Source organism: Daldinia loculata, assembly GCF_022478755.1.
Source record: "Daldinia loculata strain CBS 113971 unplaced genomic scaffold F4817scaffold_15, whole genome shotgun sequence".
Lineage (NCBI taxonomy): Eukaryota > Fungi > Ascomycota > Sordariomycetes > Xylariales > Hypoxylaceae > Daldinia > Daldinia loculata.
In genome coordinates, this window is record NW_026054869.1 from 74128 (window position 1) to 101237 (window position 27110).

The following is a 27110-nucleotide window of genomic DNA, read 5'->3' on the forward strand; positions in this document are numbered from 1 at the left end:
GGCTAGGCTTGGAATGATTCCGGTGCTAGCATCCATGGGACCCGGCGATCCACGGTTCCAGCGACCCCAGTGGGCAACGGGTGCTTCTGCGGCTTTGTTGTGTTAGGAAGGCTTGGGAGGGCTTGGGAGGGCTTGGGATTGATGATTCTTGATGGCTGATCCTGGACCAATCCCACAAGGACAATTGGAGCTCGAGGGATTCCTTCGACTACCTCCGCACATAAGACCCCAAAAGCTCTTATGCAGCCGAAGCGAGTTCTGACGAGGGGTGGATCTGCACCGAAATTAAAAAGAAGAAGAGACCTCGACTAGTGGGGGTATTATTTGAAGGTGGTTACTATTTCAAGTATTTCAAGTCTTTGCGTTTGAAAACTCTCTCCTGTGATTTATTAATTACGATGGTTATGATATGTTATAATTCTTGATGTCTATATTCCGGATCAGGCGTGGGGTCTTGGGGGGAGTTGTAGAAAGTCTGCATTTAGACGATTTGAGAGACATTGTCGAGTTACATTGCTGCATAGAAAAGCTTGCCCAGGTGGTTATGGGTTATGCGACAAGGTTAGGCGATTACATATGTTAGGTACATAGGTACCTATGTACATATCTGTAGGGTACCAACAGGTACGTATGTACGGATTATATGTGGGTATTTAAAGTGCTGTACACTACTGTGGTACCAGGCATACCCTTACACAGGGCTCTATCCAAATATATTAGTAGCCCTACATGTACCCCAAGTACCAATACTAACATTAAGACAGATCAAGTTGGTGCAATTACCCGCACGTAAAGGACTGCCCATTAACTGATGACACGAGTAACGAGGGCCACTACGTACATGTAGAGGTATATTAGGTATGTAAGAATTGTAAAAATAATGCTAGTTATACGCCGGGGGAAACATACAGGCAAAATTGAAGAAGAAAAAAAAAAAAAAAGAATTGTGACCGTGACTTGTGCGTCGGTCCATGGAAAGATCCCCAAGCCATGATTTTCCGTATTGTACATCCCGGCCGTGCTAGGTACAATTATGTTACATTTAGCAGCTGCAGTGCTGCGTCAAGGTATTCGCCGCGTACCAAATACTTCCGACCTTCGCTTTCCTCCAGCTTGCGACCGCGCCCCTCTCTTTTTCTCTCTTCATCGTTCATTGTCCAACTGCAGTCTGCAGCGTCCCTCAAGTCATGTTAACAGTTAACATTGTACACACAGTAGCAAAATATCCGGTACAGTTTACCACCAGCATCGAAGCGGACCGTCCCATACGATCAATACCTACATCGGAAGTATGTATATATCTGCTTTGGTTAAGTGACGAGCGCTGCTAAGACGTCAGGTACGTCAACATCCAAGATGAAAATGTAAGATCAGTCAGTTTTAGTCGACCCTTTGGTAACTTCAATCTGCATGGACGTTGTAGCGCTAAAGAAATAAGGTAAGGATGGTCCTCGTTCGGATCGTGATATACCTATCGTGAGAGTATCGTCCGGTCTAACGCCGATTTGTGGAGCGGCGGGAAAGAAACAACGCTGCTCAGGTGCTAGTTAGTTAAACTCGTTAGACTCGAATTAAAAGCTTCATATGCTTTCGCTGCCTCGCGGCTCAGATATTCTTAATACCTACCTACACTACAACTCACCAGGATCTTCAATGCTATTTAGTGGAGATGTTACTGAAAAGAGCGAGGTATCAGGACACTCGAAATATTATGGCAAGATACGCATCTCGTGTTTCGGAAAGACTTTTATCATCTAAAATTACCGGTTTAAGTAAAGATTAAGCCAGAATCTTCTAAGAGCTTTGTACTTTGCCATACAAATGAAATAGTATAATACTTATTAACTGTTTCAAGTAACATCTCCATTAAATAGTGTTTAACATCCTAGTGAGTTGTAGGTACTCGGACCCTACAGGTAGGCTAGTATCGACGCTATGCTCACTTGGTAAGGAGTCTTTATGGGTCTCGGGAAAAGCCGGTAAGAAGATGTCCTACGGACGGCTTAGAGACTCGAGCGTTATACTCACAAAGACACGGGGATGGGGATAGCAACTCTTGTCTCACTCATACTTGCCATGGCCTATGGGCGGCTAGCAAGCTTGAGCTCCGAAGCCGCAATTGCAAAGCTCATTTCTAAAAGCGTACTGTCATCCATTGATGGTGTTGGCTTTGTCCATTAATAATGTAGGAGGGTAACTTGGAAAGGTGTCCCATTTTCCAATTCGACGGCAAAGAACTGTGCATGAGGTTGTGTCACCAGCCTCAGGATGACCAAGCAGCATAGAAGCAAGCATAGATGGCGCGAATTGATTCTCAATGTATTTATTTAACCTAGCGGGCTCTTCAAACTACATGGGCAGCTCTAGACGTTCTAACTTAAGTAACCGACGTCCCCTCGGTCCGCTAGGTCCAACACTTTCCAACGCCCGCCGCGGGATGTATTACAGCAACGTCGTCTTTAGGGAGACAGGTCGTCATCCCGTCGAGAAGCGAGAATTTCACCGAGGTGGGGGTTCCCATTGTTGAGAGTGATAGCTCACACGGTAAAAGACGAAAAGATCACATGGACAACATCAAATATTCCTTCGTCTCGTCTCCGCGATACTTGGAAGTGTCCTGGTAAAACAAAATAAAAAATCCTTCGTTGGTATCTACGTGAAACGGAAGATTTCTAGCACAAGATTGAACACTAGCCTATACTATGGTCCGATATGTAGTCGGACTCGGAGCCTTAAGAGGGGATTAAGCTTGCGATCTAGAACCGGGCCAGCGAGTTCCGATGTCGAAGGGACCAGGTCAGTCACAGCATCTTTGCACCTCGACAGTTTTGCAGATGTGGGAAAGGGTTCGCAACGGATGAGAGCTGTGCTCTGTACCGGTAAAGTAAAGGGTACGCGGGACGCGCAATGCGGTCCAAGCCAAGGGTCGAGCCAAGGACCAAGGGTTAGAAGAACAAGGGTCAAATACACTACACTAGTCTTACATGGACCAGATGAACGAACCCCCACACTTTTTGTACGAACCCTGACAAGATGTCGCAAGACAAGTCAAGCAAGGGCCCAGCCCACAGGCCATTTAATCCCCACTCAAGCCTCTCTTTCACCAAGTGTGGTAGGAGACAGCAAGCGAGAGACCGTGGCTAATGGATCATCTAAAGCTGACAAGCTCGCGGTACACCACTACTGACCATGAGTTGCTTCAGTACATACACTACTGGAGTTGCTTAATAGCCGTCCGCTACCATACTATGTAGTTGAATTACGAACTCCACCATACCAGCAGCATTCATTCTATTTTTGGTCAACAGATCTCGTATGAACCTGCGTCTCTCTTATACCATGGCCATATCTGATGTCCCATTGGTACTGCCCTCTTTTTCAATTTTTTTTCTTTTTCTCTTAACTTCAATGCTGCCCATTTTCGATAAATAACGGCCTAACCAACACGGCAGAAAAGAACACTCACTCAGCCTCGCGGCTTTCCTCTCACACAAGCCTCTTTGGAGGATGGTTCCGGCTCCCCGTCGTTTGGAACGATAATGACGAAACCATCCGCTAACTCGCTAGCCATTATTGTCATGGCTAAGTCCTTTAGTGAAGCCGCTAAGGTCTAACGGTTACTTTTCGTTCGCGTGGTAGTGGGCCGGGACACCCCTCAGTTGATCGTTAGCTGCATTGGTCAAGTTCGTCCGTCACCTGAAGAAGAGGCTGGTAGTGGGCTAGCTGGTAGGGTAGCCAGTCATCATCTCAGAATCAGATTAGGATCGAGCCTGGAATCTTCAGCGTTGCAAGACCAAGGCGTAGATCGCCGCCTTCTCTTGCGCAACAGCAGGAACTTGGAACCCGGACACTCGTAGGTGAATTAAATTCCTACTGCAATATATACATGCATAACAGCTTTTATCGTTAAAGTGTGGGATATGAGCTACCGCGTCGTGTCACTTCCCTGTCTAGACGCCCAACGGCAAGTCGAGATGCATATTGAGGACCAGAACTCTGTCACATGTCAAATCCTTGAAATTACATACATAGTACCAATACCCTCCACCTACATCCCCGGTGTAAGTAAGATGGGACCATAAATATAGCGCCTATTATAACGACTATCGCATATCCTTATTAATATATTTGATGTCTATTCAATGTCTCTCATTCGACGACTTGGCTGCGTCTGGAATCATGCAGATTCGCTGTAACAGAAGCTTTCGAAGTCGGCTTCTCATATATTTCCCTTTTTGTCTGCAACTCTCATAAGGCAGGTCGTATAATCCGTACAAGTGTTTCTCTCCCAATATGCGACCGTCGCAACTTGCAATTCGGGATCGCCACGTTTGTCGTAGCGCAATATCACGGAGTGCTTCAAGGAGCAACTACACTAGACCAGGCAGGTCCTGCATCTCATAAGTTCGTGAACTTGCTAGGACCCTGAAAACCCGGCGGAGTGGGTCGACTGTCCAAAATAGCCTCAATTGCTAATGACGGCTTCGTTCCCAGGGGGGCCTTATCAGTTATGTAGTATACCGCATGGTATGTATAACACACCTGATGTAATCAAAATCGATTCCACTGGTTCTTTGGTCCAGACTAGGGCCGGTAGTTGCCGCGAAGGTAAAGTTGAGCCTATCCAGGCCCTCTGCTTCGGCTGCACTACCGAAATAGGTCATCGTGGGCTGTTACATACATAGTAGAGGTTACTTAAGGTGAGGAGTATGATGACATTATATTAACTAAGCTTGTGCTATACCCAGCTGTAAATAAGTCACACCTAAGAGAGTCTAGTCTTACCGAGCTGTTGGACTCTTGAACACAGGGATGATTTACAAATACAGTACGATGGAGGCGTAGAACCAATAGTACAGTTGAGAAAGACCGAGTGCTTACCACCAATCAATACTCTGTATTTCAGCGAGACTTCGTGCCAAACTACCAACAACCGCACTTCAGCACTTACATACTAGAATCCGGTACCGAACTGCTAGGTTAAGAGGTTAGGTTCTAGGTCCCTCCCGGTGATCTCGGTGGTACTAAATCGACCGCCTTCTGGATTTCGTCCTCCCTCCCCCGGGTTTGGCATTTCCTACTCCCGGCCCGAGGCGTTGTAAATCCTAGGGGATGTCCCCGCGGCTGCGCTCGGAAGTTCGACAGCCGACTTGAAGATATTTCCAGAGGCAAAAGACGAACAGGCGGCCCGATTTTTGAACAGTCTAGAACTGGTTAGTGTTGGCAAACACCCAATGCAAGCAGAACAGGCATTGAAGTATTTGACCGAGACGGATAGGCACACAAAAGGCCAAAAACCACGTGAACAGGCATCCTTTCCGGGTTTTGGAAAATTTCTTTTCCTTCTTTCAATTTTTCTTCCCTCGTGTAGCCGGCCTCGGTTTCCCATTCTAGCCGCCGACAGCTTCGTAGCTAGACCGGGGTCGTCCAATAAACGAAATGACTCGGCGTGGGGGTTTCCCAAGGGGGAGAGACGCGGCAGGGTCGTCAGCTGGTCCACTAGGCGCGGGGGGGGGAGGCAAAGGTGATGTCGAGTTCAAGTAGCAGCGAGGAATCAAGATGGGGTTAAGGGAAGAAAAAGCGCCCGGTTGATGGTGAGGTCATCTGGCTACTATTTGAGTGATCTCCCGCGTAAGAATGATGTCGTGCTACCCATCATCTCCTGCTTCTCGTCAGACAAGCATGGAGTGGCTTCGAGCGGGTGATGTTTGTCGTTCCTTCGAGCGTCACCGCAAACGCTGATCCCTCAAGTAAGACCCCGCGCCAAATAGTCGAACCATTGACCAATCATCGCGGGCGTGTAAATAATGCGACAGCGAACTCCAACTTGTATACGACTTTCCCTTATCGTCCACGGCATTGGCAATGAGAGCTGTTGGTAAGCTTAATGCGTGAGAGGTCGAACACGTTTGTCTGACGAAATGGGGGCCTCCTAAAAGATATAGACGGTAGATCTGAGTCCTCCTCCTTGAGTATCTTGTAAGTGACCACATTTGCCTATCTCTGATGGGCGTTCGAATGAGGCAGGTGACCAGGGGTTATACAGCCCTCTATTGTTACTCTACATTACTCTAGAAGTTCACCAGATAGCACAGAGCTTCAGAGTCTTAGCTTTCAGCTAGATGGGATAGGCATAGAATTTATATTGTTTTAGGTAACATGTCACAAGAGCTACTGGGCATTTTGTTACATAATAAGTCGCAAATCCAAGTCAGAATGTCGTCTAATTGCGCCATCAAGGTCCTGCTCCACCAAAAAAGTAAATCCCAGCTCCTATCTGAGCTTGAGAAACATCAGCCATGATTGAATCTATCTTGTCCTTGGATATCTGACATACGTATCTGGGGTAGACACACATATGCATGAGTATAGTTGGCGGCGTATCTGGGGTAGATCTAGATAGAGATATCTATGACAACTCGACCGCCAGATTGCTCGAAGCGGTAGGGGTCTCAGCAAGAGTCTCTCCCTCTTGTCGATCTATTCTTATCTCCCCCTATCACGCAATCTCTGCCTTATCTTGAGGAATGTGAACACGGACATCTGCGTGTCCTAAGCCTTATTCAATCTCATAAAGCTGCTAAGCCATCCATCTTTGTCGTTCCGTCTTAGATCCTCTTGTTGATACTGTTTCCTCCATGCTATTAGCTTTGAGAGCCACCGAATAAGAGTTTCACTCCTGTGGTAAGATTGGTGAAGATTGGAACTCTTAAGCTATGAGGCTTAATCCTGCTGATGAGAAATGGCTTTCTCAATTGATCAAAATGGCCTCACAAAGCCGCAAGCGAGGCAAGGCTCTTTGTTCGACTTAGTGTTGTCAACGGTCCCTTTGTGTATGGGTCAACTCAACGGCGATGGGGACTGACGGGAACTTATGGAATATGCTGCTCTACTTGGGCACTTAGGCATAATGGCTCATTGCAAAATAAACATACATCGTCAGGACGATGTTGGCGATAGTCTCGGCAGACTTTAATTTTAAGCGGACCTGCCTTCAAACTTTGTTATGGACTGGTCTACTCTTTCAATCAAGATGTGACAATGAATGGACAGGTGGAAGCACTTCAGAACTGGGAATACTAGGTCCACCCATCGTCCACTTAACTATCACGATCACAACAACAATAGCATACAACCCTGCTGCAGCACCACCAGATTCGATGTATTCGTTATTAGGGTGCTACGGACGAGGGGCCGGGGCCGGGGCCGGGGCCGGAGCCGGCAACCGGGAAGGAAATCTTTTCGGAAAAGAAGGGGACTATGTAGTCCTCACTACGGTGCCTGATGACCAGTTCACGATACGGGCTTGCCTTGAAGGTTGTGACGAGTTGGACCCGCCAAAGAAGACTTCTGATCATTATGGACTTGTTGGACTGAGTAATGGAAGGTAAACGATCATACCCTGCTGCGTTACTAGCAATCTCCAAGCTATTCTACCTGTACCTATACGTGATACTAATGAATCGGGTACCAGAGAGTGCTTCTGCGGATTGAAACTTGTGGCAGAAGCTCGTAAACTTACTCTTGGGGATTGCAACATGCCTTGTACCGGCGATTCAGGGCTATCATGTGGAGGAGCGGATACGGTCGCCGTATATACTCTCATTCTTGCTAGCGAGAGCGACAAGGTTACAAGTCATGCCAAAACCCAGGATAGCAGCCAGAGCGATGAGAAAGGAGACGAGAGCGGGAACACCCCTACAGGAACTTCACTATCTTCCACTGTCGATACGAGTGCGGCTCTCAAAGCTACAGATGGCCTAGAGCCTACAGGAACCGAAACCATAGGAGATTCACAGGAGACATCAGGGAAGGCAATCATACCCTCGTCATCACTTCTTCCATCTTCAACGCCATCAGATCCTCCTGATGCGCCAACCACCGGGCCTACCATAGCCGCGATAACAGGTAGTGTCTCGAGCGCCATCATCCTAGCAGCGTTCATAGTTCTATGTGTCCGAGCCTATAAGCGGAAGAAGCTCCAGGAGGCCGCACGTAAAGAGGTTATAGTTATACCTGAGGAGCAGCACGAGGACAATGACAAGCAACCCCCGCGACGACCAGTCCCAAGCGCGATCGATACTACGGGACATCAACTTCATGATCTGAACAAAGGAACCGGACCTGTCGCCGGGGACGGCTATGGACGTGGATATGGTAAAAGGGATGAAGACTTAAGTACCGGCGCATCAACAGACGGCGCATACTTCATGCCCTCCACACCCGCTCTCGAGTCCGGCACCCGTCTCCGTCATCCTGACCACTCCGCGCGTCTCACGACAGCTTCATTGCCAACCTCTGAAAGTGACACCCTGTACAACAAACTAATGGACGAAGTCCGCGGCGGCCCTTCTGTGCCAGTAGCGACCCCCTCGCCATCCAGCCCGCCTCCATCCGCAACAAGTTCGTCAGTCCAGTGGCGAGGAAATCCCCTGAAACCCCTGACGCCGTCGGCAGCATCCACCGGCCAGTTCAATTTCGATTTCAACGCCAAGCCCAGCGTGTCGAGCCCAACACCGGCTGCCCGTCCCGAAGCCACCCTTGGTGATCGTGCTTGGCACAGGCGCAAGGTATCTACGACGTTCCAGCCACCGGCCAGCGGACCTCCTTCTATACCGCTGCCCCCTACGCCGCCTCGACGACAGCAGCAGCAGCGGGCTCTTGACTCGGTGCACTTCACTCCTACGCCCGCGTCGAGGGTAAAGGCTAGTCTTGGCCAGCATGATGATAGCAAGAAGAAAGAGGGTACTCGCGCCGCCGCATTGCCTACGGCATTACCCCTTGGGCTCGTGGGGCCAGCGGGCCAGGATTCGGGAACACTAGCGCCACCGCTGAAGGACTCCCCTACGATACCGCGAACGCAGAGGGATTTTCAGGATTCTCGACAAGAAGGCTTAGTAGGAACTGGACAGGAAACGAGCGGAGAAGGAATAGGAGAAGCGGGAATGCAGCTGTTGCCGCCTAGCACACCCGCGGGACAATCTAACTCTCGATCGAACAGGGATACGATCTACACGGTGGGAGAAGAAGAAGAAGAAGAAGACTGGCCTGTCAACGGCAGTGGTGAGGCAAAAGGACCGGAAATTTCGCCTGTATCGACGAATACGGTTGGGACGAGTATTCTGTTCCCATCAGATGATGAGAATTAGGCGTAGCGTAGCGTACCGTAGGTAGCAAAGCCAACAATATCATGCGTTGTGTTCTACATACTTCTTCCCCTTTTCTTAGATCTCTAGTAATGAAAAACCACTACAGAAGAAATCGATATACTTAATTCCACATTAAACTGACCACTCTCACGTAGTCTAAGCGTAGGTAATCATTAATCATTTTTCTTCCTATCGCATTATAAGTAGCTCCATACATTAAACGCCTCATTTTGTATTATACCTATCAAAGTAGCAAAACTCCATTCGTATACCCAAGACGCCATCTCATTTCCCTCATCAATCCGAAAGGAATGAAGCTCACGTAGACATGCCTTCTGAAGACCAATCTAAGCAAACCTAGCCCCTATATCCAGCAAGAGGTATATAGATAAAGATAAGTTCCCTCATAGCATACCAGCAACAACCAATATCGCCCCTAGCGCAATCCCCATCATACCCGTAACAACCGAGCCCTCAGCACCCGGTCCCATCCCCACCGGCGCCGCACCGCTCTCTGTGCCCACCGTCGCCGTTGGCGTCCCCAGCGTCGTAGACGTAGTCAGCGTACCGCTCACGGCCAGCGCCACAGCCGCGAGTCCCGTCCCAGTTATCGTAGCGCCGGCGGTATCAGTAGTCGTAAATGTGACTGTTTCCGTAGTCGTCGGTCCCCAGCTCCAGCCCGATCCCCAACCAACCCAACCGTTAAACCCGCCTACCCCGTTCCAACCACATCCAGGCCCTACATACCACGGGGAACCGTCGAACGTGCAGCCCGTGACGGTAGCCACGCCACCGGTCCACGTGCGCGACGACTGGAAGGCCGACGCCCACTCGCTCCAATACTGTTTATACGAGTCGACCGCGGACGAAATAGCCGACGCGTTCGGGGGCCCGTTGTCGTTGCCAAAGGGGCCGCCAAACGCCTTTGCGCCGCCGCCCCAGCCTCCTGGCGCAGCCCAGGTGACGGGTCCGCCCGAGTACGTGACTGTGCGGACGCCAGTGCTACCGGCGGACGTACACTCAGAGTACCGGGAGCACAGGGAGCTGGAGAGCGAGGTGTAGGACTCGAAGGCGGTGGAGGAGGATGACGTGGCGCACGCGCTGCTGATACACGAGTTGATGCTGCTGCCGTGGTCCGAGTCGCAGTACTCGGACTGCGCGGGCCAGTCGCTGGTTACGGTGGCGGTGGAGCTAGACCAGGCAGTGGAGAGACAAGATTGCTTTAGGGGGGGAATGTTAGTGGGTTGGGCTGAATAGCACATGAAGGAGTGTAGTTAGATAGGGAATGGGTAAAGTAGGGAGGGCGTATACAGTAGGAGGGAAGGGGTATAGTGAGCAGGCGGACTAGAGGAGCAGGCAAGAGAGTAGAAAGAGAAGAACTCACAGCACAACCCGGAGCGCCTCTCCACCACTGCGCAGAAGCGGCCGCAGGTGCCAAGACGATGGCGACGGTTGATGTCTTCATCTTCCCCAAGCGGACTCGTATAAGCGGTATGTATGTATGTATGTACGAACGAATGTATATCTACTTTCTATATTCCAAGACCAACAGTGTTTACTCTAAGATGCCAGGAAGCCTTCGAGCACACGTGGAGATAGGAAGAACCGAAGAAAGCATACAGAGTCGAGGAAAAAAACACGAGAGCATATACTTATATGCTTCTCTCCCCGGTAGGTAGCTAGCTCTAGGTAGCCGAACAAAGGCCGGATGGATCAGCAGTCGAGACTTTTGTGTCATGTATGTCAAGGGCCATCACGTAACCAAGACGAGCGTGTCCAACACCAGGGCTGCGAAGACCGTTCGTCATCGCCCTCCCCTTCGCCTTCGCCTACCAATCTTTGTCTGTCTGCTTGCTTGCTTGCTGTCCAAGTACCCTTAATTTTCGGCACGTGTGATCATCTCCTCTCCTCTCCAAGTACGCACTTGCGAACATTGGCTCGGCTACTACATACATACCTACAAACCTTAGCTCGGGGGCGGAGATGGGAAAAAGGAAAGAGATGCAAAAAAGAAGAAAAAAATAAGGTTAGGACAAGTTCGGGCTGAGTTTCGCGGCGGGACATGTAAGCTTCCAGAAGACCTTTCTCCCTAGTTGCAGATCCTACACGCGTGAGCCCAGCTGAAGCCGCGCGTCCACGCAGCAGCTCGCCGCCCGCGAGAGAAGAGAATAGATACATGGCGTCTATGTACGACCATATCTGGGGAAGACAGCGTGAACGTGGTTGGTGGAGGACCGGCTCGGGATATGCCGTCCGACAAGAGCCACGACGTACGTACTATGTAGGTCGCGTAAGCTGGGCTGGCTATACCTATGTATTAGCTTCAGGCTTGCCGGTACCGTAGGAGTCGTAATCGCCCATGCTCGGCCTACCGACACGCAGTATATCGCCGTGAGGAGTAGCCAATCTGTGTCTAAGGCAACTGAATGCAAGGCAACTTGTCGATCGACTTTCCCACACCTAGTTCACATAGCATGACGGTATACATAGTACGATCCTAGATCAACCGTGGACACATTCGATCATTCACTCTCCTCTACCGGGAACTAGGTGGCTAAGTAGGTACTATTAAGCTTCGTCAGTGCCAGGTTGTGCCTTGTAAATGGAGGCTTGTTTGCGCGGGGTTAAGCATTGGGGACGTCCGAGAGCTTGGTGAAGCATACTTATGACCAATTAGCGGTGATCTCGGTGGTCTGGTAGTCCTCAAATGGGCAAGTCTGGCAGCTTTCCGGTACCGAAATCACGCGAGTTTCTTTGCTTACTGCTCTCTTGTATTTTTAGACAAGATTTAACCTTATTTATTTCATGCCGAATATTTTCTCTTTCAAAGCCCGACTTGAATTTGGATTAGGTAACAAACAGTATTGTAAAATCGAGCTTTTACGCACCTGAAAGCAAGCTTCTTCTTCATTATAGAAAGCCTGGAATGTCCATATCGATGACTGACGTGTAGTCTGCCGATCAACTTCGACGTTTCAATATTGAAGACGTAAGCATATGCTCATCGGGACAGAAAATTTAACAGGGCACCAAAGATGGTACATAGTAGGCTATACCTGAGGCTGAAATAAAACCAGTCTATTGCGACACTGTTGTACACGACTGGTGCTACTCCCCTGCCTCTCGACGTCGAAGCCCTATGGCTTCCCTCGGAACAAACCGTGCTGGGATTAGACGCGTATACCCTCCATTAAACCCCCTCAATAAAACTCCTAACACAATATGCATAAAACCTGAAAACGCCCTTCTTGGAATCAATAAATAGCTCCTCGAGGAGCCACTGACCGAAAAACAAAGAAAATGTGGCATTAACCACGTTATCGTGTGACGATATCTTGGGTATTGTCTAAAAACTACCCATCGCCATCAAATCATGTGGATATCATGTGGCGGCGAACAACAAAACTGTCAACCTAAAACGAGGCAGGTCACTGCCTCTTGAATTTAGACAGCGGACGCCTACCCTAGAGCATCGTGCCAAACGTCTCGTCAGTCTGGATCCGCTTCCGTGGGCTGCCGTCCTCCGTGGTAGGTTTTCGATGACGGAACGTAAATCCAACGAAGAGGCCCTTGCCCATCTGCTCTTCTCGATCGGCCATGGTTTCAAGAGCCTGTTGTTTATCGTGGACTTCTTTGTACTTGGCCATATCAGCTTCATTGGTGAAATCATCGAAGTACCCGGCGTCCGTCTCCGAATCCAGCTCGGGTACAAACGGGGCTTTCGACTCTCTCAGCGTGTTCCAATCTACTTCGGCAAAATAATGATGCTCGAAGATATCCTTAATATTGGAAAACCGCTTGGATCTCGAATTGATACACCTAGAGCTGGTTAGCCTTATTTTTTCACTGTAATACTCGCACAAAACTTACGTAGTGATGAAGTTCCAGGTACGGGTACTTAAGAAATAGTTCGGATCCTCCCAGACCGGTCGCTTAAGCACTTCTTTCCAATGCTTCAGATTATGCCACGTCTCATCGGCCGTAGAACCTGCGAAGGGAGGAAATCCGGTGAGGGCTTCGAATAGCATGCATCCCAGGCTCCAATAGTCGACAGTGTAGTCGTACTCCTCGCCGCGGAGTACCTCCGGAGCCATGTAATCTGGTGATCCTACTATGGATTTCGCATAATTCGTGTCCCTCTCACGCATGGTTTGATAACCCTCTCGGCGCTCTGCCACGGTTCGTTTATCCATAGCTTTACCAAACGGTACAGTTGTCTCGGAAGCCTTCTCGAGTCTGATACGCATCGAATTGATCTTTGAAGATGCAACATTGCCAGCCGCCAAGCCGAAGTCGGTTAGTTTGACGTGGCCCGTAGAATCAATAAGGAAGTTTTCTGGTTTCAAATCTCGGTGAATATAGCCCAGCTTGTGAAGTGCATCCACGGAGCAGAACATCTCGGCGATATAGAAGCGAGCATGACGGTTGGATAAGACGCCGGTGTTGTTGAGGAGAGTTCTAAAGTCTCCACCAGGTACGTATTCCATGGCAAGATAGATATTCTTGTCGTCTTGGAACGAGTACAAGAGGCGGACGAGCCACTCGCTGTTGGCAGTGGTAAGGATATCTCTTTCCGTGAGGACATGGCGGATCTCGTCCAGCTTGAAGAGCAACTTCTTGCTCATGACTTTCAAGGCGCACACCTCCTTGGTATCCTTTTTCTGGGCCAAGAACACTTGCCCGTAGCCTCCTTGACCAACCTGGGTCAGGATTTGGAAGTCACCCTGTCGAAGGCGTATACGACGCTTGCGGAGATTTGCTCGCTCTCTGCCGGTGTACCTTTGCCACAACTGATTGTACTCTTCTTGGTCAGTTTCCGGAGGCGCTGGTACCTCAGCCTTAAAGGCGTTTAGCCGTGACTGTCTGGCGCCGACATAAGTGAGCAGGTCGAAGTAGTAGTCTAGGAAGTCTTCAAGCAGTCAGTAGTGGAAACATGGTTAACTAGGCAAGATGGTCTTACACAGTTGCGTGACGTTAACTAGACGGCGAACGTTGGGCTTCTTCAGAAGCTCCATTTCTTCAGGAGTAAGACCGCGAGAGGTGTTAAATCTCTTAGTCGTAGGCGTTATTGGCCGAGTGCCTCGGAGCTGGTAGAGTTCTGCACGCGATATTGCAGCTTGGTTGTGCTGATAGACGGAGTCTCGCACCGGGATTCTAGACGGTGGCGTGTTCTCCTGTCCCTGCTTCTTTAAGGGAGTTCCCGCGGGCTCCCCAGTCTTATGAACGATGCTGTTATCCACAGTGGGGGATGCAGTCGGAAGGTATCCATCATCAGCTGGTTGGATGTTGCTTTTGGCCGGCGATAGAGGGCTAGCTCCATTCTGAGGTCTCCCAAATCTAACAGGGCTATCGAGAGAAACTGGGTTGAGTTTCAATGCATCGAATGTAGTAGGAAGTTCGTTGGCTCCTGGAGGTATCGTCTTCTTGCTCGGGCTACCCTGAGGTGTTGATATGGGAGTGATGAATGTGTTCTTGGTCGGCGTGCCTGGAAGGTCTGAAACGGGTGACTTTGCGTCTTTTGGGCCTGGAGAGGGAAACATGGTGGAAAGGAAGCTTGCCATAGCTGAAGACACCGATGAAGAAGGCTATAGTAATTTCTGGCGTTGAAGCGTTGAAGCGTTGGAGCGTCGAAGGACGATCGAATAAACACGAAGCCCGGGGTAAGAGAGGGGCTCGCTATGGGAGCAATTGGCAGAAAGATGAAGATGGATCTAATTGATAAAGTATAAGACCAATTCTCGTTCGAGGGATTATGCAAGATGCAAGAAGAAAGATCCAAACTCCATGCACGATGGTTGATCACTAGCAACCAAATGATGCTTGTTTTTATTACATGCCGGTTGGAAGAATGAAAGGTGGGATATGTGGGATATGTTCGCAATTGGGCTGCAATGAGAGGATGGCGGGGTCTTGAATTCTTGGGGAACAATAATAATAGACACAATAATAGATTCAAATTATGTAAATCGAGATATGTAAAGTCAAAAGTCAACATTGTCACCCCGGCAGCCGCTAGACTACGAAACGCCTAAGCTTTCTGTTGTACGCACCTGGTTGCTGAGATCTCCCCTTCCCTTGCTACGGCTGCTACGTGCCACGGTTGGTTACCCAGTATGTACGTACCGTATGCACCTAACCTCAAGCTAGAATAGACCCGGCTGCCCTGGCGCTATCCCCTGTCAACTTTATCTGCTTATCGTCCGGCTCGTCTTATCATCAATGGGGAATAGTGATACCGTTTAAATTGCTCGAGTATCACACTGTGCATTGATGTGATGCAATAGCGCTGCACAAGGCTCAAATATCCTGCAAGAACCCATATTTCATAACTACCTACGTACCTACTTCAATGTTCCCTGTCCCCAACGGCGCGTTTCCACACGATTTATGTTGAAGTGCAACGCAGTTTCTAACGACCATCAATCTCTTGCAGTAGCTGTATATACCTTGTTATTTGACTACCATGCCGAAGGAGAAGAATTTCAACCCAGTGCAAGCTCAGCGCAAAGCTGACAAGGCCAAAGCGCTCAAGAAAGGTAATTACGTATCGCTATCATGACGTTCGACGACGATATTGAACACCTACTAACAGTCTACTCGTAGGCAAGGCAGAAGCCGCCGCCCGCCGAAATGAGAAGCTCGCAAAGCGAAACCCCGAGAGGTTACAGAAGCAGATCGACGACCTGAAGAAGATTACCTCTAGCGGCGGCAAACTCACTAAGCACGAAGAATCGGTACTAGAAGGGTTGGAACGCGACCTGAAAGCAGTTAATAAAGCTAGGGAAGCACTGGGCGACAAGGCGCCATCTTTTGGCCGTAGTGGTGGCTTTAGAGGCGACGGTCAAGGGAACAATAATGTGCTAGGCAAGCGAAGAAGAGGCGGCGATGACGGCCTAAGCAGCGATAGCGACGTGCCAGACGATGTCAAAAGTATCCCTATGCCACGAGACACGCCGCCGCCAATTCCGAAGGAGATATTAGACAAATGGTATGCGAAACGCAGGGCGGCACGAAATGCAAACGATACACCGCTGGGCGGTCAAGACAAGCAACCGCCGCCAACCGCGCCGGTAGAATCTAAGACGGTATATGAATCGAAACCAATAGTACGCGATTTGCGTAAGGAAGCCGTTAGCGCATTCGTGCCCACGGCAGTTCGGATGAAGATGGAAAAGAGCAAAGGCCACGGTGGTCTAATGGAGCCTGAAGAAGCAGACCGTTTGGAGAAAGAAGGCTACCTCAAAACTACTCCAGCCCAAAATGACGCGTCAGAACTCACAACGACGACAGGGCCCCAGAAAGTTTCGATGGAGGAAGTGGAAGACGATCAAGATTGAGCCTATCGAAATTCAATAACCATCTAACTTATTCTCGCGGGTGGCCGTTAGAGTCGGGTCCATTCCTATTAGTTGAAAGTGCGGCGGTTCCTAGCTAAAGCTGATAAAGTGCAGAGCTTGGTTGTTACACTTTGGCTAAATCCAACCTAGGTAGTGTTCCCCTGCTTCCTGAAGGAGGGACGTGCCGTCCCTTCGTCGCTGGTGCCTGCAGCCAGAGACCGATTCCTGGTAAGAAATATAGCTTATCAAAAGGTCTGTTGGTTCTAGATACCTAAGTCTGGAGCATTGGGTATCACTCTAGCCAGGGGTAGACCGGTAGTTTAAAGGTTTTGTGGAGGTGAATGGGAATGGATCTCTAGCGGCTGTGTAGTACGAATTTTCGAGACGTAATCTATATGCAAAAAGAGTGCGATATCACGTCTTTCACACCTTGCCGCTCGACGACTGGCCAAAGTGGGTTCTGGCGGGGTTGGAAAAGTGCGGTCTGTTGCCTCCGAGCACGGATGGTAACCTTGATATTCCTGGCCTTCGGTCGAGATCGAACGCTAATGTGGATCTAGATAGTCATCGATGTTAAAATGTGCCAACATTTGGGTCCCGAACAATTTGTAGCTGTAGCTACTATAAAAAAGCTTGTAGGCGTACCCAACTATAAAAAAAAAATCAGGATTCTTAATGATTTTCAATACCACTCGATAACACCAGTCTTGCTTATATATAAGATAGACTCGGCGGCGCAATGGAAGATATAGAAAAAGCCGAACAGTTTCCACAACAGACCCCTGCCACAGAAACCCCTGGTTCAACTTACCTTGAAAAGGATCAAGGATACTTCGACGCAAACCAGAAGCCTGATTTGTTTGCACAGGGTTACGGGCAGGCCGTCGACAAGACCAATACTAACACCGGGCGTGAGACCCTCCTCGGGGATGAAACATATCCAGAAGGAGGGTTAGAGGCATGGATTGTCGTCTTTGGATCATGGTGTGGTCTTCTTGCCTCGTTGGGGCTGATGAACAGCATTGCAACGCTTCAGACGTACGTTGCAACGCACCAGCTCTCCAACTACGATGAGGGTATCGTTGGGTGGATTTTTTCTTTATATACAGCATTGTGTTTTCTCTGCGGCGTGTATATCGGACCGCTTTTTGACAAATACGGGCCTAGATGGCTAGTTGGGCCAGGCGGTATAATTGTTGTCGCAAGTGTTATGCTGCTGAGCATCTGTACAGGTATGTTGCCCCCTTTTCTTTCCATCTTACTTTATAGAAAGAGTATTCATGCTAACTTTGTGTAGAATATTGGCATTTTATGCTCAGCTGGGGCATCCTTAATGGAATAGCAACATCATTTCTATTCACTCCGTGTCTCACAGCCATTGGGCACTTTTTTAATGAGCGCCGTGGGTTTGCCTCCGGGCTCGCAAGTACCGGCGGTGGACTGGGCGGCGTAATTTTTCCACTGATAATGCAAAGTCTCTTCGACAGGGTGGGATGGGGATGGACAATCCGCATCCTAGGTTTTATTTGCCTTTTCCTACTTACTTTTGCCGGTCTTTTAGTTAAGAGGCGGTTGCCTCCGGCTCACAACGCAAGCCCGCATCCGGACTTTCGTATTCTAAAGGAAAAGTCTTTTTTGCTCCTTACCATCAGCGTTTTCTTCCTGGAGTTCGGGCTTCTTATCCCGCTCGCCTACATCTCGAGTTACGCACTCGCGAACGGCTTTAGTGAAAGCTTTTCCTTCCAGATTTTGCCTATTCTCAATGCGGCGTCGGTGTTTGGGCGTGCATTACCCGGGTGGTGGGCGGATAAAATCGGTGCCTTCAACACAAATATGATCTCTCTTTGCGCCACAATATTTGCGTGTTATGTCGTTTGGTTGCCGTTTGGCCACACGACTCCGGGGCTCGTCATATTTGCCGTCATGTTTGGTTTTTCGACGGGCAATAACATTAGCATTACTCCAGTCTGCGTGGGAAAGTTATGCCAAACGCAGAACTACGGTAGATATTATGCTACCTGTTACACTATTGTTTCTATTGCTGTCCTACTCGGCCTTCCCGTTGCAGGTTCCATCGTCAAGGCTGCCGATGGTAACTACTGGGGTCTTATCGTATTTACGGGGCTTACCCAGGTTATTTCTGTCGTCGCTATGTACGCGGCTAGGGCGGAGAAAGTGGGATGGTCACTTTCCGCTAACTTCTAGCTAAGGCGAGTTTGGCCATCTAAGGTTTTCTATCACCTTGGGTGGCATGAAGGGCTGAGTACCTCGAAATAAATTCCTCGGTATCAGGTATCCGGCCGGTTTTGGGAATAGAATTTTGGGGTACGGCACAACATAAACATAGAGAGGAACCGGAAAAGTTATGGGATTATTAGAGAAATTGGTTCATGAACATTGTATGTATTTTGGCAGATACTTGGGGTTTCCCGTGTTTTTGTCTATACATGTACGTATCTCCGCTGCGAAGGGGGTTTCTAAGGATTAAAGGTTAATGGGTAAGGTCATATTAGAACATCTAAGAGGTAGTCTTAGACAGGCGATCACAGGCGATCGCTGGACTCGAGGATTCATAATTACGGGTATCTCTATACATACCTAAGGTAGATAGAGAAAAACAGGAGACGGAAATAAAGCGACAGGGTTGAAGCGATATACAGTAAACACTCGATATAACGAATCTACTACATAGCGAATTTAGGATATAACGAATTTGATCCTATGTTTTTAAGAATTTGTATGTATTTTAACGAATTTTTTTATATAACGAAATTCGTTAGTTTTGGTGATTAGTCACCACCAAATTCGTTATATAAAATGTGAGGTTATACCTTTTTTAGCTTAGCATTTAGCTATTTTAGGAAAAGTTTTGCTTAATTTCGCTTAAGCTTATAATTGTAAGCCCGTGCCTAAGCACTTTACCTTTTTGGGAGGTACATCATCAATGTATCTTTTCTGCTTAATAGCGAATTCAGTATATAACGAATTTGAACCCATGTTTTTTGCGATTCGTTATATCGAGTATTTACTGTACTAGGGTTAGTGTACTTGCATATAAGTGAATGTTGAGAAAAAATATATTGATATGAGGTACCTAATCTAACATGTGAAGTGGAGCGTAGGATGGAAAGGACCACAAGTTCATACATACGGGCATATACCCACGTATAGGTACCTAGGTACATATAATTGAAAGGACATAATAATAGAATAAGGTTGAACATGGTTCGTCATGTAATAGCGTTTAGCAAGGATGTACTTCGTACCTAAAAAGAAAAAGAAAAAGAAAAAAGAAAAAGAAAAAGAAAAGAGCTGCAGGGATCTCCGCACGAAACTCCATTCCTCTCTCTTGGGGTCTAAGCTTCGACGTTGATCTCCCTTCATCCGATGCATAACCCCACAGAATTCACTCACGTCAGCGGCGAAGACGAAGTTGATGGTTGATGGTTGACTTGTTGACGACCCATACACCCATACAACTATACGACTATACAATTATCATCTCTCATCCGAGCCGGCTAGCTGGAGCTTACTATATTTATGTAGCTGCATGATCGTGCATATCTATCTCCGAAATATCATCCCAGATACGTACCTAATTAACAAGTCTTATCTCACCAAAAACCCTCAACCGATTTTTGCGGCAATTTCTACATTACCGATAAAACTCGTTCTGGCTGTTCAGCCACGAGGTTATTCCTATAGTAAGTCTATCTCTATTTACTCATGATATAGGCTTATAGGTTTATAATTTAATCCGTAAGCGGGTGTAGTGCACTCTTTGTATGCTTTACGTTGCTTCCCTTTCTATTAATACAATGTCGAGCCGGACAAGTGGCCCTCCGCACGGCTAACCCGGGGGGGAGCCGGGGGCCGAGGTTTCGGTCTCACCTCGTCTAAATCACCCGGAGTGCCGGCGATTACTACATGTATCAGTCACCCCATGCCGCGCCAGCTTCGGTAGCACATGCATACTACGATTGTGTCCCCTGTCCAGTAACTAGCTCCCATATTCTTATCACAAGAGCCCGCGGCCTCTACATGTATGTCTTAGGTACTCTACTTACCTAGGTACATATATTCTACATATATTCATCCATCAACCTATACGTTGACGGTTCGCTTCATTGCTGCATCACTTCACCATGATCGATCCTATTCTCACTAACACAATGGCGTCACAGACCTTAGACTTAGATCTCCAGCACACTTTCTCACTTAGAAAAGAACAAGATTTATCACATCCTTTAAGTCTCGCATTTAATCTATCAGAATCTCGCTTTTCTACTAGGTCGCCATCTATATCCTCCACTTCAAGTCAGGACACCATGTCGAGCAACACTACTAGCACATCCGCTTCATCAGACCAAGTGGTTGAAAATGCCTACTTCAGCTCTAACCCACCCCCCAAGGCTTTACCGCAGCATGTTGCGGCCGCTGAATCATTTATAAATCAACACGCGGCGGCGAACAGACGGGTCGTTCTCGTCACCTCGGGCGGGACTACCGTGCCTCTCGAAAAGCAAACAGTACGCTTTATTGATAACTTCAGCGCCGGAACAAGAGGTGCCACATCGGCCGAGTATTTTCTAGAGTCTGGATATGCTGTTATTTTCATGCATAGACAGTTCAGTTTACTCCCATACAGTCGGCACTATAGTCATTCCACAGACTGCTTCCTAGACTTCCTGCACGAGGACCCAGATGGCAGTGTCGTCGCGAACCCGGCGCACCAAGACAAGATGCTGCGTGTGCTACGCAAGTACAACGCTGCTAAGCGACAGAACCTCCTACTGATGCTCCCGTTCGTTACTATCACCGATTATTTGCACGAGCTACGCGCAGTAGCACAGCTCATGCGCCCGCTGGGTCCTAACGGCCTATTATATCTAGCTGCGGCGGTAAGCGATTTCTTTGTACCGGAAGAACGCATGTCGGAACACAAGATTCAAAGCACAGACGCCACAGACATGCTCGAGAAACAAGAACCGACGACAGTCACAAAGGAGCCTAGGGATTCGTCGAACCAAGAAGAGGAAGCGTTCGACAACTTTGACTCATCACCAGCCGTGCCGCGGAGCAAGCGTCTTATCGTCGACCTAGATCCTGTGCCTAAATTCCTCAAAAATCTCGTAGACGGCTGGGCGCCCGAGGGTATGATTGTCTCGTTCAAGCTAGAGACCAACCCAGCGATCCTCGTCCACAAGGCCAAGTACTCACTCGAGCGGTATCAGCACCACCTCGTTATCGGGAACCTGCTGTCGACGCGGAAGTGGGAGGTCGTCTTCGTAGCGCCCAACCAAGAGGATAAGTGGATTCGCGTCCCCATCAACCGGCGCAAGAAGACATTGAGCGGCGTCGAGGAATTGATCGGCGCATCAGACCAAAAGAGTGGAGAAAATAAGCCGTTAGATCCGGCGACGCTGCCGGAGGGCGAACCCGAAATGGAGATTGAAAGTTTGATCATACCTGCCGTCGAGGAGCTACACTCGAAGCACATCGGGTTAGCCGCTGAGAGGAACGGGCCTAAGTAATAGGTTATTCGTTCCAAGTGAGTTGCTTTATTAAATCATGGATGGCGTTTTGTGTATATATTCCCAATGTCGATGTTCCCGGTAGAATCCAGTGATTGTATTCCTCTCGCTATTATTTATATATATATAGCAAGAAGCGAATATTTTCCAAGACGCTGATAGCCACCTAAAATATGAGCTAGGCCATTTATATGCAGTTCAGACTGGCGTGATGTCGCGTAAAATCATATGGCAGTGGTATAGATACTACCCACTCTCCGATCATCAATACCATTGACAGCCTTCATAAGGACAGACAATTCTAGAAGCTACGAGTAAAGAAATTACAAACTAAGAACTTATACATATCTTCAACAATACAACTAATTTTCTAGGCACTTGACTACTTCATTCCTATCCTATGAATAGGTAGCTACCACCGATGAGAGGGACCCACGGTTTGAACGGTAACGAACAAGGCGCAAATCGTCACAAGAGTTGACTAGGTGATATGCAATTATGCCACCTGACTTGCTTAATATCACAAATAAATTCGACAGGTTTGAATAGAGTGAACAGGGCTGGTAGAAATCACGCGATTCGCTAGATATATAATCCATGTGATACTTATAAAGGGATTTGATCCAATTCGGGGCAAACTACGAGATAAAATATACCATTCTGGGCCTTTAAGACTGGAGGATCTTTTGGCTATGCTGCTTATACATACTACGTCCTTGATAGAAAGGGTTTGTCCTCCGTTTTCGGTAGCCTAATAATGACGTGAAAGAAATATACCGGATTTGAGAAAAGACTGGAGGTCGAGTTCAAGGGACGATATATTCTACCCAATGTTATGCGCTGATAACTTAACAAACTTTTAAGCACTTGAATCCACATAGAAATCCGCATGGAAATCCGCATGGAAACGTAGACAAAGCCATAATACACAACACCGCCGGACGCAGACTTTTAATGCTGCCTTCTTTGTGTCGCAATACGAACAAAAGTCCTGCTAAACTCGGGCAAGCTTTCCACCCCGCCATGTGCACCCGTAAGTTTCCTATTTTGTTGTTTTGAGAACATCACATAGCATCGTCATGGCGCAAGTAGCCGGACATCCGTGGAGCGCAGCCCTCAAAGATGTTGCTGAACGGCTACACGAAAAACTGCTTGAGGAGGATAAAGCAGTTAGTTTTAATAACGATTTCGATAAAGACAAAGTCGAGAGCATCATACACGAGTTGTTGAATAGCCTGGTACCCGACTTGGTTGAGTCGCGACTCAAAGCTCTGGAAGAATCTTTAAGAACCGCTGAAGATAATTACAAATTCATGGTAGTTGAGAATCAGAAAGCTGAAGAGGCCCTTAAGGCAGTGAACGCCGAATTGGATGGTGTTGAGGAGAAATATGACGGTATAATGACCAAAGTGAGAGAAGGGCACCAAAGGCAGTTAATAGAGGTTGAACATGAAGGTCTTGTTAAGGGTGAGGAAGTCGAGGATTTGAAAATACAGGTAAAGGATCTAAAGAGCGAGAATAGAAAGTTCCTAAAACGAAAAGAGAAAGAAGATTCCGAACTAGATAAAGAATTTAAAAGACTGGCCGAGGAAAAGAAGGCTGTCGACAAGGATCTCAAGCGAGCGAAGGAACTAATCCGGATAAAAGATCACGACTTGAAACAAGAAATGAACTGGGGGAAAACACAAAAAAATCTACACCAGCAAGCGGCGCAGCGGTTGAAAGGTTTAGAAAGATCCCTAAACATCGCCCTCAGGGAGCAGGGTCACGCTGAAGAAAGGGCTGCTGAATATGCCCAGAAAGAGAAACGTATCCGGAGCACGTTAGAAGAGAGAGAAAGAATAATAGCGACGCTCGAGACAAAAGTAGCCGAATTTACCAGACTCAGGAGCGGAAGTGTCAGGAGTATAAGGAGTGCGTCGGAGGCGTCCGAGAGGGGAACAGATAACCTAGGCAATGAACTCGAGGCCTCGGCAGCCAAAGAACGTATCGCGGAACTTGAAGAGCAAATTGTGGAACTGCACGGGGAATTGTCCGGTATACGAACAGAAGTCAAGCAGGCCCAAAAAGAGCGCGACAACCTCGAGGCACAGTTTAACCAGGCCCAAAAAGAACGCGACCACCTCGAGGCACAGTTCAACCAAGCCCAAAAAGAGCGCGACGACCTTGAGGAACAATTCAACCAAGCCCAAAAAGAGCGTGACGACCTCGAGGCACAGTTCAAGCAGGCCCAAAAAGAACGCGACCACCTCGAGGCACAGTTCAACCAAGCCCAAAAAGAACGCGACCACCTCGAGGCACAGTTTAACCAGGCCCAAAAAGAGCGTGACAACCTCGAAGCACAGTTCAAGCAGGCCCAAAAAGAGCGCGACGACCTCGAGGCACAATTCAACCAGGCCCAAAAAGAACGCGACCACCTTGAGGCACAATTCAACCAAGCCCAAAAAGAGCGTGACGACCTCGAGGCACAATTCAACCAGGCCCAAAAAGAGCGTGACAACCTCGAAGCACACTTCAAGCAGGCCCAAAAAGAGCGCGACGACCTCGAGGCACACTTCAAGAAGGCCAATACTAAGATCGATGAACTCAACAAGGAAGCCACTCGCCTCAGGCCGTTCGAGGACCAAGCAAATACCCTCGCAAAACGCGAGAGGGAGCTCCAATCCCAAGTCAAAGCCAAGGGGCACGAGCTCAAGAAGGTCGAGGACGAACTTAACAGGGCAAATGCTGAGATCAAGAGGCTTCAGCGAGGCCCTGGGAGCAAACCAACCACCCCGACGGTCGTCCCGGCAGCCGAACTTGACGCCGCAGTCAAGGAGTGCGAGAAAGAGAAAGCCGAACTCGGAAGGCATATCGAAAAACTCGAGCGAGAGCTCGAACAGGCGCTAGAAGACCTTAAGAAGAACCTACCAGCAGATGAGACTGACGAACTCCGCCGCCTCCTTGCTAAAGCAGAAGAAGATCTAAAGCAAGCAGAAGAAGATCTGGAACAAAAACCATCAGAAGACGACATCAACGAACTGCGTCGCCTTCTTGCCGAAGCACAAGAAAGACTCAAGAATAAGCCATCGGAAGACGAAATTAATGATCTGCGTCGCCTTCTTGCTGAAGCACAAGAAGATCTCAAGAATAGACCATCGAAAGACGAGATTGATGAACTCCGCGAACTCCTTGCTGATGCAGATGACGAACTGGACAAGCAGCTATCGGAAGACGAAATTAATGAACTACGCCGTCTCCTTGCCGAAGCACAAGAAAGTCTCAGGAATAAGCCATCGGAAGACGAGATCAATGAACTGCGCCGTCTCCTTGCTGAAGCACAAGAAGACCTCAAGAATAAACCATCGGAAGACGAGATCAACGAGTTGCGTCGCCTTCTTGCTGAAGCAAAAGAAGATCTCAAGAACAAACCATCAGAAGACGAGATTGATGAACTGCGCCGTCTCCTTGCTGAAGCAGAAGAAGATCTGAAGAAAAGGCCATCGGAAGACGACGTCAACGAACTTCGCCGCCTTCTTGCCGAAGCAGAAGAAAACCTAAAGAAGAACCCATCGTCAGACGAGACCGACGAACTTCGCCGGCTCCTCGCCCAAGCGGAAAAAGACCTCAAAGCCGAGCAAGAAGCCCGCGCCCAGCTGGAAGAAGCGCTGAGAAACTTCAAGAAAGAAGCACTCGCCAAAACCGCGGATCACGAGCGCGAAACGCGCGCCCTGATCGCCGAGCACGCAGCCCGCATCAAGAAGCTCGCCGCCGACTTCGCGGAGAAGCAGGGCAGCACCAACGACTTTAGCTCGGCCCTCGCCGCGTTCTGGGAGGAGCTAGCCGAGAGGATCGGCGCGCGAAGCCAAAAGATACAAGGCATGTTCGAGAGGGAGCTCGAGGTGAACCACAAGATGCGTGATCAGTACGCGGAACGCCTGGCCCGCATGAACGAGGATATCAGCCGCAACCCGAACGGCCCGGAGACGGCGCTCGCCAGGCGCCGCGTCGTCGGCGTCGAGCGCGAGATCGAGCGCATGAACGGCATCATCAACATCATCACCAAGGAGGTCGCCTGGTTCGAAGACGTGATCCCCGAATTCGCCGAGGGCGCACAACGCGCCCGCGACGTACAGGCGGCAGCCAGCCGGGCAGCCGCCGCAACCACCGCCGCCGCCGAAGCCGCCCGGACCGAAGCCGCCGCCGCCGCTGCTGCTGCCACCGCGCGCGCCGAAGCCGAAGCCGCTGCCCTGCGCGCCCAGGCTCGAGCCGCCATCGCGCGCGCGGAAGCCGAAACCCACGTCGCGACAGAGAAGCGAGTCGTGGCCGAAACCCGGCGCGCGATGTGGCGGGACGGATGGGAGGGACTGAGAGGGCTGTTCTGGCGCGACAGGTGGAACGTGGTGGCGATTGTGAACCTGGGCGTCCTGTTTTTGACGTGTTTGATGTGGCTGGCGCATGCGCGGGAGCTGGCGATTTGGAAGTCGGCGAATGCGCCGCTGCAGAGAGCTTTCTACGTCAATACGATGCAGCAGCCTGCACTTTGCTTCAGGCGGCCGTCGTGGGCTCTGCTGTGGGAGTTCATCATTGCGTTTTTGACGGGAAAGTTGTTCATGGGAAATGAAAGGGGGAGTTTACTATAAGGGGTTTGTGTTAGTAGTTGGAAGATTAGTCGGGATTAGGTACTTGTGATGTTAAAGAGTTAAACCGAGGCTCATTTGTTAAGTTAGAACTACGGGATGGACGGTGTATGAATGAGGTTTAATTTGATTTATTTCATCTTGCTATCTTCGGCGTAAAATACTTGATCCGGTTATATGTCACTTTTTAGAAGATAGGTATATCGTATTCTTTTGAATAGTGAAGATGTGAGCTGACAAATGAATCGTGTTTGGGCATAATATTGGAACTGATTTGGAATTTGGAATTAAGTCTCAAAATTAAAAAGAATCCACCCCATCGGCGAAGTTAATTTGTACAGTGCATATCGTGATTTATACTACGACTTAACCATACTTCACACTGTCGAGGGCATGATGTCAACTGTACGTCGGTGACCCTTATTAGTAACACCTAAGATTAATCACGAGTATTTGCATATATCTATATCT

The 27110-nt window shown here is 48.8% G+C and overlaps 7 protein-coding genes across 7 annotated transcripts; 5 read left to right on the top strand and 2 right to left on the bottom strand.

Annotated features, from left to right (window-relative positions):
• Nucleotides 1–6947: 6947 nt before the first annotated feature.
• F4817DRAFT_314384 (uncharacterized protein) lies at nt 6948–9149 on the top strand (the record flags this gene model as incomplete). The annotated part of the gene is made up of 2 exons (XM_049300389.1): nt 6948–7387; nt 7475–9149. 2 exons carry the CDS (start codon nt 6948–6950, stop codon nt 9147–9149), a joined length of 2115 nt encoding a protein of 704 aa, XP_049160483.1.
• Nucleotides 9150–9553: 404 nt separating this feature from the next.
• F4817DRAFT_314385 (uncharacterized protein) lies at nt 9554–10614 on the bottom strand (the record flags this gene model as incomplete). The annotated part of the gene is made up of 2 exons (XM_049300390.1): nt 9554–10369; nt 10534–10614. The coding sequence occupies 2 exons, from the start codon at nt 10612–10614 to the stop codon at nt 9554–9556; spliced, it is 897 nt and encodes a 298-aa protein (XP_049160484.1).
• Nucleotides 10615–12613: 1999 nt separating this feature from the next.
• On the bottom strand, nt 12614–14710 carry F4817DRAFT_314386 (kinase-like protein; the record flags this gene model as incomplete). Its single annotated transcript, XM_049300391.1, has 3 exons — nt 12614–12968; nt 13020–14058; nt 14110–14710. 3 exons carry the CDS (start codon nt 14708–14710, stop codon nt 12614–12616), a joined length of 1995 nt encoding a protein of 664 aa, XP_049160485.1.
• A 902-nt stretch (nt 14711–15612) lies between these two features.
• Nucleotides 15613–16486, top strand: F4817DRAFT_357749 (WW domain binding protein 11-domain-containing protein; the record flags this gene model as incomplete). Its single annotated transcript, XM_049305950.1, has 2 exons — nt 15613–15685; nt 15753–16486. 2 exons carry the CDS (start codon nt 15613–15615, stop codon nt 16484–16486), a joined length of 807 nt encoding a protein of 268 aa, XP_049160486.1.
• A 739-nt stretch (nt 16487–17225) lies between these two features.
• Nucleotides 17226–18691, top strand: F4817DRAFT_314388 (MFS general substrate transporter; the record flags this gene model as incomplete). Its single annotated transcript, XM_049300392.1, has 2 exons — nt 17226–17718; nt 17784–18691. The coding sequence occupies 2 exons, from the start codon at nt 17226–17228 to the stop codon at nt 18689–18691; spliced, it is 1401 nt and encodes a 466-aa protein (XP_049160487.1).
• A 2123-nt stretch (nt 18692–20814) lies between these two features.
• Nucleotides 20815–22020, top strand: F4817DRAFT_314389 (DFP-domain-containing protein; the record flags this gene model as incomplete). The annotated part of the gene is made up of 1 exon (XM_049300393.1): nt 20815–22020. The coding sequence occupies one exon, from the start codon at nt 20815–20817 to the stop codon at nt 22018–22020; it is 1206 nt and encodes a 401-aa protein (XP_049160488.1).
• A 4226-nt stretch (nt 22021–26246) lies between these two features.
• On the top strand, nt 26247–26913 carry F4817DRAFT_332854 (uncharacterized protein). Its single transcript, XM_049302697.1, has one exon. It carries the CDS (start codon nt 26343–26345, stop codon nt 26640–26642), a length of 300 nt encoding a protein of 99 aa, XP_049160489.1. The 5' UTR covers nt 26247–26342; the 3' UTR covers nt 26643–26913.
• The last annotated feature ends 197 nt before the right edge of the window (nt 26914–27110 follow it).

Excerpts from the sequence above, each read along its gene's own strand:
- F4817DRAFT_332854 (XM_049302697.1), top strand. The coding sequence starts at position 26,343 with ATGTGGCGGGACGGATGGGAGGGACTGAGAGGGCTGTTCTGGCGCGAC.